General features: G+C 39.5%; 1 protein-coding gene across 1 annotated transcript in view; it reads left to right on the top strand.

Moving 5' to 3' along the window:
- The window catches only part of SORCS3 (sortilin related VPS10 domain containing receptor 3), a 579,597-nt gene that overhangs the window by 427,360 nt on the left and 134,962 nt on the right, over positions 1-17,275 (top strand). Inside the window, exons 6-7 of the mRNA XM_004428052.3 lie at positions 2,457-2,521; positions 14,934-15,052. Coding sequence (XP_004428109.1) covers positions 2,457-2,521; positions 14,934-15,052 — 184 coding nt within the window. The remainder of the gene's footprint in view (positions 1-2,456; positions 2,522-14,933; positions 15,053-17,275) is intronic.

The following is a 17,275-nucleotide window of genomic DNA, read 5'->3' on the forward strand; positions in this document are numbered from 1 at the left end:
GACAGTTTCTGTGCTTGTTTTATCGGTGCTATTTGCCTTATTTTAAGCTCCTAAGAGACCAGGACTTTTCTTCTTTTGTTATAGAGCATAGTACTTGATGACCACAGTTAGGCTTAGTCATTATGGTTTCAATTCTGTCCATGCTACCCTCCGTTGACTTTGGGGGAAGAAAGAAGAATAATACCTGAGAAACCTCTAATCCTGAGAATACCAACTTGCTTATAAAGAAACAGGGAGGCTGTGGAACAGAGAAGGTGTCCATATAGTCCCTTCTGGTGCCCTCAGCCCTCTGTGTGTCTGACCTCAAGCGAGTTTCACATTGAAATTTTGACATTGTCATGGTAGATTGGGTTGTTTATTAATTCAATAATATACCAATTCAATAAACACATTGGTAGCACCTAATATATACTAAGCACATAGGTGCCAAGGATTCAAAGATGAATAGGCAGGATCCTACATCTTTAAAGTTTATGTCCAAGTGTGAAAGACACAGAAGTGCAATTATATAAATGATGGGGTTGAGCCATTCAAAGCAGTGGTTCTAAAACTTGGCTGCACGTGGAGATCACCTGGGAGCTTTAAAAAAATACTGATCCCTTGATCCTATCCCAAAGGCTTTGATTTCATTGGTCTGGGGAGAGGTCCAGGCATCCGGATATTTCAGAGCTCCCCAGTGGTTCTCATGAGCAGCCAAGTTTGAGAACCCCCAATGTAAGGATGCTATGGAAGCAGATAAAAGACTCTCTGGCAAGATAAGAGATGGAAGGTCTATGGGAGGTACGAGGCCATGTGAGCTGTGAAGGAAGGGTGAGAATTAGCTGGAGAAGAAAGGGAGCAGGGTGATGGTTGGATATGAAGGACATTAAAAGTAGAAGGGAGAAGAACCAAGAAGGATGGACATTGCTCTAGAATGAGAAGTCAGTGTGTCTCTCTAGATCTAGCCTAGTCCCTGCATCATCGTAGACAAACATCAATTTCTCTGTGCCTCAGTTTCCCATTCATTCAAATATAACTAATGATACCTGTTCTCCTTACCTTAGATGTTTGCCCGTAGGATCAAATGAGGTGAGGAAAAATTAAACGATAGTATATCAGTGATGGGGAAAAATAAGACATTAGGGTAAAGCCTCATTTATTCAACTTCTTTGGAGAAATAAGTATTTTACGTAAATGAACTTTTTAAGTAACTGAAGTTTAGCCATTCGAAATGTAATTATTAAGAAATAAAAATCATTTTATTTTTCCTAACATATATCATTTGCATCCCTATTTTCTTAAACATGATAAACTGATACCATTAGACTCCTGCTTCCTATTTTCTATGCCTTTAGTCCCTCAGTGTAGATGTCAGATACTGAGCTGTGCTATAATGTGGTAATTGCCTCAGGACTATTGAGAAGTGTACAGATTTACTGTGTGGAAGATTGGGTTTGCGTTCTTAGGTCTGTTTTTCATAGGTTTTCTATTTCTTTTGCTGTCTGGATATCAGCTGTTGATTATCACCATTTTAAATTCTACTTTTCCTTTCTAACTTGCTGCTTCTTACCTCTTGAGGACTGGAAAACCAGAAAAGCAATCTTAGAGTGATATTTAAAAGAAGAGTACATAGAACTTGAGTAAGAGCTTGCCAGAGAGAGTGGATTATGTGATCTCTTTAGTGCATGAACGTTTTGATGTCTGTGTTGCCTGTTTTAGCTGACTTTCTGGGTCTTCCTCTGGCCTGGATACCTCATGCAGGAGAGGGCTGACTGGGCTTTATGTGTGGAAGATCACAGGCACACAAGGATTAGTTTTTAAGGATTCTCAGCCTTCCTTCTTCTGGCTATTGTCCATAGATCTTTAAGGTTTCCCACTCTGATCACCAGGAGAGTTGTGTCCTTGTTCAGACCAGATTTTGAATGTTTGTCACCAAACATTTATTGCTCACAGGCAGGAGGAAGGAAGGGTACATAGGACCAAGCTTAGAGGGCAAGAGTGGCTTGAAGCAAACAGCCAGAACTGAAGCTAAACCACCTTCCCCAGGGGACAGAATGGGGCATCCAGTCAGAGAGCAGAGGGAAAGAAGTAGTGCAAATAATCAGGTGTGGCAAGATTGAGGAGATGGGGAAGAGAGACCTTCTTGTAAGGTGCAAGGTGGTAGAGAATGAGCAAAGATAGAGGTTCAGACCAGCATTAGTATGGAGTACGTTACTCTGTACTGTGTTATGTTTTTTTGAGTTGCTGATTTACTGACACCACGCCAAGATTCATGTATTGTAACTATTCCAGGTGACAGCTGCTAGAGGCAACCACACTGCAGGGGCCATGAGTAGCCATATTCTATGGGTCCCCACAGTGCAGGACCTGCTCTCTTGAGGAAGTAGCTTTCCGAGAGATAACCCTGAATGCTTCCCCACTTTGTTGTCTGCCATCAGTGCGGTCACTGAGCTTCTGTCTTTCCTTTCCTTCCCCAGGTCGGTGGCAGGATTGGATAAGGAGTCAGACCTGGTGCACATGGAGGTGCGGACAGCGGATGGATGTGAGTGCTGCGGCCCCCAGGCTAGGCCAGGGAGATCTGCCTGCAGGTCTCTCTCCTCCCCCAATTTGCATCTTAATGGCTTGGGAAGATGAAAAGCCCTGAGTTCCATTACTGCCATATCCATCTTTATTTCCCAGAGTGGGGAAGAGGCCTCCTATCCCAAGGAAGACATTTCATTGAAATAAACCCTCAGGAATGAATTTTCTGGGGATGTGAGTTAATGTGACGAATTTTGAAGCTCATGTTAGTAATTTCCTGGCATCTGCAGTGTAATTTGAATGGAGATGTCCATAGTTCATCATGGTATTTCGCATTCATGTGGTGAATTGCAGGGGCTGCCAGCTTTAAAAAAATGAACCCTTCATATAGTCAAGCTTACCAAAAAAAATTCACTGGGCAATTATTTGCAAAATTGTTTATTCAACAAATATTTAGGGATGACCTACTATGTGCCAAGCATTGTTCTAAGCCCTGGAGATAGAGTGGTGCGCAAGATCTATATTGTCTGCAAGCAAGCAGTGGAATCCCAAGATTTTGAACATGTGGCCCCTTTGCATATTGTGCACCCATGCACAACTTACACAGAATTTGACTGTTAAAGTGTCATTTTGCACCAACTGAAGTATTTTACTCTTCCCAGAGTTGATCATATTTATAAGACTCTTCCCCAGCCAAGAAAAATAAAATCAACCTAAACAAAAATATATATGAAATATGTGAAAATATATGATATATATGAAATATACTAAAATGTAGTTAGCATATCCTAGGTCAGCAGTAGAGTCAAATAATCTATTGAAATAGTGATGATCTAAGAGTGCAGAAGAACAGGCACCTGCCTGTGAGTTGGGGCCTTGGGTTCTGCCACCTAATAGCCACAGGACCAGGGGAAACCCCCTCTAACCTCTGTGCTCTCTAACTTCCTCTGTTATCTGAGATACTCATCCTTGCCCTGCCCAACTCACACAGTTATTTGACCAAATGGAGAAGAAAGTTATAGAAATTATAAAATATGCAAGTGTAAGGAGATTGTGTTTTGACCTGACTGTGGGTGTTGGAGTATCATTCAGAATACATTAAGTAAGACTGCATGCACTTTCTCCTTGAGAAATCTACTGCTTTTGAGGCCAAACACAGATGCATGCCAGAAACATGCATTTTGGGGAATATATTTTATTTGCTTTGTTTTTATTTTTAAAAGAGTTAGAAGACAATCAGCACTTGTTACTATATGTCTGGCACTCTGCTGAGTACTTTATTTTTTCTTCCTTTGTTTCTTTTCTTTTCTTCTTCTTTTTTTTTTTTTTTGGTCTCATTTGATCCTTGAATAAATGTTAAGTCTCTGAAGCAGGCAAGGATGAGAGATGACCCACAATCTTAAAAAGTTTTTTAACAGAAGAACTATTTAAGATTAACGAGATAATGCCACATATTCAAATTCACTGATTGTAAGAGTGGTGAAACCTGGATTCAAAATTATATTATCTGAATCTTGCAGCTGAGCAAGAATCTGGGGGGAGAGTGAGATGTAGGGGTTTGAAGGAGCAGAGCAGGGCAGCAGGAGGAGGGCAGACAGTAGCTCTCAGAAGATGGCCACAGATCAGCACAACCCCTGCCTTGGCTTTGCTTCTTATGTCAACCTTTCTAAACCATATATGTGATTTATGGCAGTTGTAGTGTTTCAGAGTTGGAGGAAACTTTTTGGGACTGTCTGACCTCCAAACTAGTGTAGGAATCCCTTCCCTGAAGCCCTATGACAATGTGTTCTCAGGGTCCCTGAGTTCAGATTTAAGATATATCCTTTTCTACTGCTGGACAGCGCCTCTGTTTTGTTTTATTAAGCTTCTTATGTTAAGCTGAAATCTATTTTTTGAAAGTTTAAGAATTCTGGTCTAAATTGGGATACGGCCTATGGTGCAGGATTGCTGTGAAATTTTATGAGATTAAAAATGCAAAACACATGGGAGAGTTCCTGGCCTATTGTCAAGAATTGAGAAAAGCAGACAAAACTATAATTGGGATAAATGTGTGCCACACTTAGGTTAAGGTATAGTATATGTTAATTCTGTCCCATTTTCTAGGTTTTTTTAAAATTAGTTTTCCAATAGTTAAAAGAATCTTCTTTCAACCTAGTGAATTGGCTCTAACTCATCTTATTTAGAAGTGCACATAACAAGGCTGCATTAACCTGGCCGTGTTTTATTTTACACACTCTAATGAAATGCACGACACCTTTCTTTTGTGGCATGTGTGAGTGCTTTTTCACACTTGTACACTCACACATACACACACATGTCTATCTTTTGATCGTCACAAAAAAGCAGAACATGTATTTTATTTCGTTTTTTTCCAATGTGGTATCTTACACTCAAATTTACCCAAATTCACACAGCTAGGTAGTAATAGGATAAAAACTAAAACACAAAACTCTCAACATACTAGAAATAGAAGCCAACTTCTGATAAAGGACATCTACAAAAGACCTATAACTGATGTGATACTTAATGATGAGATGCTGAATGCTTTCTCCCTATGGGTAGGAAAAACGCAGGACTGTTCACTCTTTGCACACCTATTCAACATCATGCTGAAAGTCCTAGCCCGTGCAATAAAGGAAGAAAAATGAAATACAATTCATAAAGATTATAAAGGAAAAAATAAAACTGTCCCTAATCTCATTGACATGATTGTCTATGTAGAATATCCCAAGGAATCTACCAGAAAAAGCTCCTAGAACTAATAAGTAGGTTGAGCAAGGTTGCAGGATGCAACAAATTCAGTGGTGAAAGGATATTATTTTTATTTATTTATTTATTTATTTATTGTGAGGAAGATCAGCCCTGAGCTAACATCCATGCCAATCCTCCTCTTTTTTTTTGGTGAGGAAGACTGGCCCTGGGCTAACATCTGTGCCCATCTTCCTCCACTTTATATAGGACGCCGCCACAGCACGGCCTGACAAGCGGTGCATCAGTGCACTCTCGGGATCCGTACCCGGGCCGCCAGCAGCGGAGCACGCACACTTAACTGCTACACCACTGGGCCAGCGCCTGATACTAGTTTTAACAAATGATGTTAGAGAAAATTGAGCAGCCATATGGGAAAAAATAAACTTCAATCTATGATTCATAACTTATACAAAATTTAGCTTAAAATGGATCATATTTCTAAATGTAAAATATAATGTTGCAAAATGTTTAGGAAAAAACATAGGAGAAAATCTTCATGACCTTGGGTTGGCACCAAGAACAAAACTGACAGAATAAAGAATTGATAAATTGGGCTTCATCAAAATTAAAGACATTTTCTCTTTAGAAGACAGCATAAAGACACTGGGAGAAAATATTTGCAAATCATATATCCAACAAAAGACCTGTAGCCAGAACATATAAGGAACTTTCAAAACATAGCAATGAGAAATTTATTTATTCACCCACTTACATTCACTCCAATGTAATGGAGCACTTTCCATGTGAAGAAGACAAGTGGTTCTCAAAACCTAGCATTATATTCACCTGGAGAACTTACACACACACACACACACACCCCACCCCACCCCCAGGTCTCACTGTGAATCAATGAAAGAAGATTCTCTATGGGGAAGGTCCTGGGCATTGGTCCTTTATAAAACTGCCCTGATGATTCTAAAGTGCATGTAGGATTGAGAACCACTGCACTAGATCTGAGCTTCTCAAACTTTAACATGCATACGGGCCATCTGAAGAGCTTGTTGAAACATATTCCATATTTCTGACAAGCTCCCAGGTGATGTTACTGGTCCATGGACCCCACTTTGATCAGAACTGCACTGCACTATGCTGTGGGGGATATACAGATAAATAGGACACAATCAGCACTGAGTAGCCCACAGGCTGATGGAGAGGAAGATATATACACAGATTGTTTTTGGAATATAATGTGCCAAAGACCATGGAGACTGATTTAGGTCTAATGAAGAAAGTATTATGAGAACCAAAAGGAAGGTACCCCAACTGCTGAGGAGTGACTGAAGGCAGCACAGAAGAGGTCATGGTTAAGCTTCATCTTGGAAGATGAATTAGATTTTCCCAAGGGGATGGAAGACAGAGGAAGTGGGAAAGTTATGCTCCACCTGTGCTGTCCAAAATGTTAGCCCTTTAGTCACATGTGGTTATTGAGCACTTGAAATGTACTGTCTAAATTGAGGTGTGCAAAATACACACCAGGTTTCAAAGACTTACTATGAATAAAATAATGGAAAATAGTGCATTAATAATTTTTATATTGGCTACATGATGAAATTATAATACTTTGGATATATTTACTTAAATGAAATATGTTAAAATTAATTTTACTTTTCTATTCATTTTTAATATGGCTGCTAGAATATTTAAAATGTCCTTTATGGCTCACATTATATGTGCACTGGACAGCACTGCTCTAGACTGAAGGAGCCACAGGTGGGGCAGCAAAGAGCATGACTTTTCAGTATCATGATGTGACATTGACAATTCTCTCTCTAAACCCAGCTTCCACACTCTGGAACAAACTCCACATAAACTGGTCTCTTTTCTTGTTTAGATGTAGCAATCTCCACTCTGGCCCAGTCTTGGTCCTCCTCTTTGGGAGTCAGACTTTCAGATTAAGCTGAAGTCATTGAATTATCTCCTGCTTTGGCAGAGTTTAAATAGGGCAAAGTCAACCAGTTTGGTTAACAAGAGTATGAAACCTATTTCTGCCATGAGATTCAGGATTCAAATGACTTTTTCTCCAATTCTCTTCTGGAAATCATCTTTCTCTAAATGTCCACTGTGCATTCTGTCTCTCTCTCTCTTTCTTTCTCTCTCTAACACTCAGTTACTCCGTCACACACCTCACCCCCCTACACACACCTCCATTCAAGAGACAATTGAGTGTCAACAGAAAGAACATTGGGGCTGGCCCCGTGGCTTGGTGGTTAAGTGTGTGTGCTCTGCTACTGGTGGCCCTGGTTTGGATCCTGGGCACACACCTACGCACTGCTTGTCCGGCCATGCTGAGGCGGCGTCCCACATACAGCAACTAGAAGGGTGTGCAACTACAACATACAGCTATCTACTGGGGCTTTGGGGAGGAAAAAAAAAAGGAGGAGGATTGGCAATAGATGTTAGCTCAGGGCTGGTCTTCCTCAGCAAAAAGAGGAGGATTGGCATGGATCTTAGCTCAGGGCTGATCTTCTTCACACAAAAAAAAGAAAAAAGAAAGTGCATTAACTTGGTGCTATTAAGAGTTGAGTTGGAGAATTAAATGTCATTTAGAACCTGTTGACCTTGGACAGATTTCTTAACCTTTCTATGATCCTTCATCTTCTAGAGGTTTACATGTTTAAAAACACTAACAAATATCAGAAGTATTTTTATAATTTATTGGGGTTTTTTCCATCAATTTTCCAACAGAAGTCTTACTGTATTGTAAAATTTACAATGAGGCAGATTTCATTTTAATAAACAAAAGAGTAACAATAAAGAGTACCCCAAAATGACACAGGCTGCTTTATGAAGTAGTGATTCTCTTTGTTGGAAATTCTCAAGCATAAGCTGTGTGGGTGGCTCATAGGATCACTGTAATAAGTAAGCCTGGATGTGGGCAAAAAGTTTCTAGATGTCTAGACTTGAAATTTCTCGAATGAGAACCCGTAACATATATGCTACCATTCTTTGTCCTGGTGCCATCATCAACTCGCATTGATCGGTCACTGCACTTTCTTGCTAAACCAAGAGAAAGCCCAATACTTCTTAACAGAGCATTCCAGGCAGTCACAAGTAATCAAATGGGCTTGGCACACAAGGCAAAACTATTAGTACTGCAGCTTAAACTGGAGGCTCTAGATACATAGAGTATTGGCTTTTAAAGAACCTTGGGTTATTGACTAGTTCAATGGGTTATAATTCAGAGCACTAGTAGAATTCTAAGAACTCAAAGGCCATGATGAGGATGAGGGGGAAACTAAGTCAATAGGACTGCAGATCCCTTGCCTTCTGTTCAGTTAGAACAGGTACACTAAAATCCACTTTATATATTGAGAATATAGGGCTGTCTTTGGTACAAGTCTCAGAATTAAAAAAAAAATAAGTTGAAACAGATAAGAGATTTTTCAAATTGCATTGCTTTCCAAAAGCACCAAAATGTGTAACAACTTGCTCAAGGTCATATACACAGACAGGGACAGGGACTGAACCAGAACGTGGATCCGGTCTAATTCTCAGCCTAATTTTCCTTCCATGGTTCAAATGCATAAATGACTAGAATCATTGGTTCTGGTGTCAAATCACCTGGTTAAAAGCCCAGCTCTGTCATTTGCTAGAGCTGTGGAATTCAGGCATACTACTTAATTGTCTGTGCTTCAGTTTCCTCCTCTATGAAATGGGGATGATAATAATTGTAACTCTTTATTGGGTGTTGCAAGAATTAAATCAGTTAATGCATGTAGTTCCTGCAATACTAGATGACACAGAGTGAGCATTCAAAAATGTTACTTATTGTCATCGTCATCATCATCATCATCATCGTTATCTAGTTATTATATTCAGGGTCAGTTTATTTGGCAAGTGGAGTAGAAAGAGCCTTGAATGCAGTGCCAGGAGTCCTAAGATATTCAAGGTCACTATGATTTCTAAATTTCCATAACTCTGCCAGAATCCCCCCGTGCCATTGGAAGGCAAGAGACACTGGAATTCTCCTTTGGACAATTAGAAGTCTCACAAAAACTCCCAATCCATAAGCACAATAGGAAGGAATGAAAGCTACCTTTTTGGGCTTGTTGATTTTGTTTTTAGTACCTCCCATGTCTCAAGTGCTGTGTTAGGCATTTGCAGCAATGTCAATGTCCTTGTTTTTGCACTGTGCCTACAAACAGGCTAGCCCCACTCCCCAGTCAAGGAAAAGGAGGCTTATGGAAGCTGACCAACTTTTCAGTGTCCTGGAATCTGCTTGTTTTTGCTTATTTGCATTTGAGAGTTAATGTTGTTATTTAAAATAAATAGCTCCTGTGTATTTCTCTAAGAAAAGACCTGAAGAGCTGAATTTGCTTTTTGTTCACAATTTTAATTCACTTTTTCAATTTTTGACAATGTGTGTATTACCCAAAGGAATGGAAGTTGAGCAAATCCTAGAAAGTTTTTTTCTCTGAGGTGGCAAGAGGCATGACATCTAGGATAGTTTGAATATTTAGTAATCTCAAAGGCAAAACATAATCCCACATTACAGTATAATTGAACATAAAAATTTGTAGGCTTTTAATGTAATTCAATTCAGTTTAACTAGCATTTACTGAGGCTTTATAAAGTCAGCCCAAGGAGAGAAACAAAGATGACTAAGATTATTCCTACTTCTAAAGAGGTGACCCTTTTGGAAAGGTTTGACAGAGTGAGAAATGCTGGACTTGATGGGGAAACTTGTTGATGTAATAGATGAGAAGCTTGCCTTGCTGAATGGAGAAAGTTAAAGGCTGCCTCTGTAGACCCTACAAAACTCCTGGCAGAAATGCAAGCCCTTAGGAAGAAAAGAAGTTTAAGGATGTCAGATTATCTCCTTTATTCTCTCTTTCCGCATTCTCCAGTTCTCTAGTCATCCTCTATCCAGCACAGATCCCAAGGCACAATCACTTGTGAATATCCCATCTCCATCATTGATTCTTCTGAGAATGTTCTCTGCTTCCTGGAACCTCGGGGAGTGTCCAACACCTGCAGCTTCTTTATACACCTTAACCCAAAACAAAAGGAATCAATCAGTCAGTCTGAGGCTACCCCTTCTCACCATATGAGACCCTTGCTCCAACATCTGAAAGGTGAGAAAGTGTGGAGGCTGAAGGAGATGTTACCATCTCCCTAAAGGTCCTGCTAGCAGTAGAGCTAGTTGAAAATAGGGCCAGATATTTATCAAGTTACTGAGCAGATCCCTCTATTCACAGTGCAGAGAACAAAGCTTTTGACTTTTAGTTTTTGTAAGTAGAGCAGTGACCATACCAGTTCTTAGAAATACTTTAGCAAGACATTTGATATGTAGAAATACATTAATCATGGGGGTGATGTGACTCTCAGCCAGTTGGGAAATCATTCTCTGGTTTTCCCACAGGGAAATCCAAATGAGATCTTCATTCAATCTGGTCTTTATAGTTTTTCATTTGAGAATGAGAGGATAGAAACTAGAAGTTCAAGAATAAGGATCAATCGGGTCCTCCCATTAACATGTAATTATACCGTGCCTTCCACGCCTTCCATGAGCTTCGCCTGCCTAAACGTCCATGTGCAGTTTTCCCTCCCTTTTTCAGGAAGTCTCTTCTCACATCTCACACTTCTCCATCCAGCCTAAAGACAAGGGCTGCCTCCTCCTTCAAGTCCGCCTTGATTATTCCAGCTCAGACACACTTTTTTTTTTTTTTCCTTGTCTGGACACCCACAGAATTTCAAGAAAGTAAACAATGATATAAATTCAGAATGTGACTTTATTATTAGGACCTGTGCTGTCATGGTCTTTTTGTTCTCCCTAATAAAACAGAACATTACTTATTATTAATTGAATCCATGAGGGATACTGAGTGTTAAGTCCCCTTCCTTCTTTCTTTATAATAGAAAAGAGCTAAATTTATTGATCTTTTAAAATTTATCCAACAATGTACTGAGCATTTTTCATACATAACCTCATTTAATCCTGACAACAATCTGCAGAGGCAAATACTAACTTGTCTGCATCTCACAGGTGAAAAGTGGTCTGCTACTTAGCCAAGGACACTTGGCAAGTAACAAGTCCAGGATTTGAACTCAGCGCTGTCTAGCTTCAGAGGCCTTGCTCTCAAACACCACAATATGCTCAAGAGATCTGGACCTCTTTCATTTTATCAGGCATCTGGTATTATTAAAAAAAAAGAAAAGGCCACAGTTGTTAGAAGCCTGTTTTGGGATTTCAAGTTGTATGATAAATGTCTTCTTTCAGTTTCATCATAGAATCTTTATAACTGTATCCAGCCTCATTTGGAGATAATGTCCCAAGTCCAAATTTGAGACCTTTTGCAAATGCAAGGCTTGAGCCAAATGGTGTCTCCTGCTCACTTTGACACCCACAGTCCCCTGCAACCCTCAGTCACTTCCACCTGCTGGCCAGGCTGCCTGATAATTTACTCTCCACTTTGGGTTCTCAGCAGGCAGTGGGCACCGTAGCACTTATTATCATGTCTCTGTGTTTTGAAAAATAAGAGCGTTGAGACTTCTAATATGAGTCCAGCTAAAGACTGCAGGCCCCTGAATTTTAAGAGGATTTCAAAAACTCATTTTAGTGCTGCTTTCCTGTTAAATCGGACCTTTGGTTCCATGCTGACCAGTGGCAAGCAGAGGGGAGAGCCAAGAAGTAGGATGAGTTTGGCACAAGGCCAAAGTTTAGGTAGATTTTGATTTTGTTTGGGGTGGCCTTGAAAACACTTGATTCTTTTCTGTGTTTACATGTGAGAGTGAATAGTGAATAGATAGGGGAAAACAAGTCTGTGTGGGAGGATAAGCAGATGTCCTCCTGTACACACCTCTGATTACCAGTGTAAGGAGCTTTCCGAGATACTTCCTGGCAAGAAGGAAGCAGGTTGTTATGTCAACACCTGTGTTTTCTTTATGTGTATTTACTGCAGCTTTTCACTGGGTTTTTGTGCTTTATTCTAGGAGCAAATTACTAAGGCTGTGTGGGTCCAAGAATATTGCTGGTGGGCAGGCCATGTACTCCCAGACACAGCCTGGGCTCCTTGCCTTCCTCTGTTTTCTCAGCCAGAAGTGGAAAGCCAGGCCACTCTTGGCTTTCTCTGCAAACAGAGACAAAGGAGAAGGGACATGTAGGCAGTACTTACAGAAGGATGAACAAGCTGGTCTTGGTAATGGGTCAGAGAATGTGGGGAGGAGGGTCTGTCTCTTCTCTGCAGAGATCGGTAGAGACCAGATTAAGAGTACTCTTGGGAAATGAGTGGCTCCTGGGGCTCCTTTGCACTCTAGGCTTGTTTTGTTTGACCTGACAGTGTTTGGCCTCCACTCTATTTTAAATTTAAATTAGTCGTCAATTTTTTAAAAATCAGGAAAATTCACATTAAAAAAATAGGGACAGTTAGCTTTATTTAGAAACTAAGAACATCTTTTTCCTGCATGTCAATGATGAACTGACACTGGAAGCAGCTCCTCCTTAAAGAGGCAAGTGTTGGCCATTTAGCTGTAGTCCCCACTGCTCCTCAGTATCTGTGGCACTGAGGCCATGTGCCGGCTGCCATTTATCATCTCACCCGAGCTCATTTTACCATTATACATTATTTATGTGGCCATTTTGGCATTTGGTTTTATTAGGCTAGTTGTAAAAGGCCTTCTATTCCATAGAAAGATGTTTGGGCTTTGTTCCTGGGTGCTCAGAACTGTTGGTGGTTTTGAAGTTGGGAGGGATTAACTCAGGTTTAGGTCTTAGAGATGACTCTGGCTCCTTGCCTCGGGTCCATTCAGTTTCCAGTCCATCACGCACATGAATTCTAGTTGTGAAATGGATGCAACAGGCAACACAGATGAGAAGAACTTGTCCAAGCAAGTGGAAGGAGTCATGGAGAGAAGAGGAGAAACTCTGGAAGCATTTCAGAGGCAGAATTGTCAAGGCTGGGAACCAACTGGATTGTAGGGCATGTGGAAGAAAGAAAAGTTAAGAAGCTTGAGCTACTGGGCAGATAAGACTGCTGACGGAGAGAAGGAATTTGATGTTTGACATGTTCAGATTATGGATACCAAAGCAAATAGACTTTTCTCAGATATGGACATCTGAGATGTAGGGATATAGCATATAGTAAATTCATTTCCTATCAAAATATGTTTCTTAATTAAATTAGCATCATGTTTATAGATAACTGTTTGTAGTAGCTGGCTACAAATTATGTGAGTAAGCCCCTTCCTAGACAGCAAGTCCTTTTAGAGTAGAAAATCTCTGTCTCATTCACAGCTGTATTCCTAATACCTAAACAATACCCAATACATTGTATGCACACAAGAAATACTTGTTGAATCAATTAGTAAATTAATTAATTAAAGATCAACAGTTAAGGATAATTTAAAGTACCCTTGTTTTAAATTTAACTGTTGTAAATTTTTGCTTATTTAAACCTTTTGCCTTTATTTATCTCTGCTGCCTACCACTCCCTCCATCGTAGCCTCTGGTACCTGTGGTACAACCTGTGCACACATCCAAGGGGACAACTGCATTAGATACATTTAGTAATGCATGTAGTTTTAGATGTTAACAAAGACTTCTCTGCTTTTAATCCTAAAATGATTCCTACTTTTCATTTTGACCATTTATTATTTTTAAACACTATTAAATGAATAATAACTATTTTTAAAGCAAACTTATGCACAGGTTTGTTTATAGAGACTCACTAGTAGTTTTTCCTTAAGGAACGAAAAACTGAAGGGATTGTGTCTCCTTGGTTGACCTTGTAGTCAGAACGCCTTTTAGAGTCAAGGATTTCCCACTTGCCTACAGCTGCTGCCATAATTTTGGGGGTTGCTTGAGAGGGAGGTTCAGCTGCTAAGATCTTTAGAAGATTTCAGAAGTAATTATAAAAGGTTTATAGATTTTATATAAGTAATAAGTAAATACATTCTTATTGTAAAATTAATAAATATGTATATAATATAAAAAGCAAAGACCTCATTTCAACTCTATCTTCTTAAGTCCATTCCTTTCCCCAAAAGTAATCATAGCTGATTTCTATATGTATCCTTTAAAACTTTTTTCTATGCAGTTATGGCACAAGCCTATATTTATAAAAACAAGTTTTTTTCTTACATAAATTGGATCATACTGTACATGTTCCTTACATAACTTTTTTAAAGGTTGCAGAACAGTGTATCTTGGAGAAATCAGCATGTTGATGCATACGTATCTACCTAATTCTTTTATTTGCAGCATAGTACTCTGTTATATGTCTACTTTAGCTTATTTAAATATTCCTTAATTCATGGACATTTAGCCTGGTTATAGTTTTTCACTGCTATGAACAATGCCACCATGAACATCTTTGTCCTTGCCTCTTGGTGAAAATATATGAGTATTTCTCTAGAAAACATCCATTGAATTAGAATTGCTGGTATAAGATATGCGCATTTAAAATTCTGATATATATTTCAAATTTATTCCTCCAAAAACCTGTACCAATTTACTCTTTTTCCAGTTGGATATAAGATTAACTCTTTCCCCACTCCCTTGCCTGAACTAGATATTACCATTTTTAAAAAAAATTATTACAGATTTTCTGCACTATAAAATGAAATCTCATTGTTCTTTTGAATTACATCATTGATTCCTCATGAGGCAAAACTTTGTATGCTGATGAGAGCTTTGCTCACCTTTTCCCCTTATGTCTAAGTGTTGCTCTGCCCTCTCGTTTCAGATGCTCACTACCTCACCTGCAGGATCCAGGAATGCGCTGAGACAACTCGGAGTGGACCCTTTGCCCGCTCCATTGACATCAGTTCCCTGGTCGTCCAGGATGAGTATATCTTCATTCAAGTGAGTCCAAAAACTGCCATCAGTGGTAGAGGGAGGATGCATAGGTTAAATCAGCTGCTTACTAGGAACATGAGGATGGCTTTCCCGAGGTTGTGAAGACGTGGAGCTGGGGTGCTATATCTCCTTTGCTTTTTGGGGACACGGTCCCCTGGGGAGATCCCAGGCTTCTGTGAAAGATGAAGGTGTTCTGGTCAGTATCATTTACAGGGGACTTTAGTGGCCCTCTGAATCCTTCAGTTGGATTGCTGTTTTATTAAACCAAAGGGGTCTTGAAATGACTGGGACTTGGGCTGGGGTTTGAGATTACTTAGAGTCAAATTTCTAATGAGATTTGACTTTAGGTAATTTATCAAAGCTACATTCTATTTCTGTCCAAAGTGGCTTATAATGAGAATGAGAACTTGGGAATGAAAATCTCTAAGAAATTAAGCATCTCTAGTATTTTCTTCCTGGAAATATCTAGATCTCACTAAATCTTCCTCTCCCTTCCCAGTGCTGACTACCACCTCAAATGTACAGGTCCAAAATCCTTCACTCCAGGAACTCTGCCTCAGAGAAAACTAGGTGGGATTTACATTTTTAGGCAGGCAAGGGAAGCCTTGTTTTAGTTTTAGTTTTTGAGTTTCACTGGAAAGAGGTGCAAAATAGAGCAAAAATGAAGGGGAAAAAAGGGATGCTCCACCCAGTGGCCGACACTGAGTGTGTGCGTGACAAATCAAACTTAGCATTTGGCAGCAACCTGGATTTCCCCCATTCTTCCTTTCCACCCTTCTGCTGTCAGTTGTTTTGCAGACCATTTCCCACAGGAACCTTGAACTTTGAAATCTCCCTGAGTTAGGAGTCATTACTTAAATCTTAGTGGATTTGTCTCCTCCTTTCCAAATTACATTGTACCCTCTGAAGATGGGGACAATATTTTATATACACATTTTACCCCTCAGCCTTGACCTTAGCAAGATGCCTTTGCAAATCAGGGGTGCTCAATGACTACTTATTGTATTGATAGATTATGGACATAGCACTTACTTCTTTTTACAGATTAGTTGCGTGGATTTTTGAGGTCTAGTAAAATACAGGAACAGTAGCCAGCCACTCAAAAACCAGCTTGAAAGAGGGAGGGAAAGAGAGGTCTTTATGGCTTAAAAAATCCCTGTTTCTCAGCTTGATTAAAAGCCAGAATCTCAGGAATATTTTCCTAAATCTTGGCAGGTCATTGGCACTATCATTTACTTATTCCCAAGTATTTATTGAATACCTCACAAGGCAAAATAGACACTGTTAGGCACTACTCTTCGTGTTCCCCAGCTTTCTGCCCTTGGCCTGCTTCTCTTTGCACCCAGGACTCATTGCCTGGGAGAGCCCATAGTTTTGAGTACCCTCTCCATGTTCTGATGGCTCTCAAGTCAGTGAGCTGGGACCTCTAGCATGTACCGCAGACCAGTATATCTAAGAGCCCTCTCAACATCTCATCTTGGATGTTCCACAAATAAAATAAATAAACATGTTCCTCTTGAACCTGACACATTGGTGGAACTACCCTCTACCAAGTAGTTCAAGGTAGAAACCTGGGAGTCTGTCTACGTCACCAAATTAAATGAATCCAAGCATCTGCTAACATCAACCTTAGTTATTTCTCAAATGTTTCCTTTCATTCCATTCCCATTGTTATGATCTCTGTTTAAAGCTTTATTTTCTCTTTGTATTTAATTTTTTAAGCTGGAAGCACAGGAATGATTTATGAATTTACCAATCTGATTGCTCTTTCCTTAATGCTCATACTGCAGATAGTGATGAACATGGCAGAATTGTTTCTGGGAAACATGACTTAGAATTTTAAATGTTCAGATATTTTCAAAATTCATTTTTTCTCATATTGTATAAAGTCTTCTGTAACTCTGTAGGCAGATATGCAGATTTTTTTTCTAACTATTCTGAAATATTTCTCTTGTTTTAAATTATACTGGAAACTAACAGAAGTTGTCTTTTTTTTTTCTTTAATCAGCATCAATTTTTATTTTGTTTGAAAGAGATATGAGTTCCCATTATTCAATACAGTTTTATCGATTACCTACTATGTTTCAGGCCCGCTGTTCTATGTGCCTGGGATAACACAGTGAACTTAATAAAGTTCCTGCTTTAGGGGTGTTTACATTCTAGTGGGACACAGGAAAAAATATGTGTATGATATATACCTTCATGTATATGTAGATATGAAAGGCTGTG

This window comes from Ceratotherium simum, chromosome 6 (genome assembly GCF_057802395.1).
Source record: "Ceratotherium simum simum isolate JZ-2026a chromosome 6, ASM5780239v1, whole genome shotgun sequence".
Lineage (NCBI taxonomy): Eukaryota > Metazoa > Chordata > Mammalia > Perissodactyla > Rhinocerotidae > Ceratotherium > Ceratotherium simum.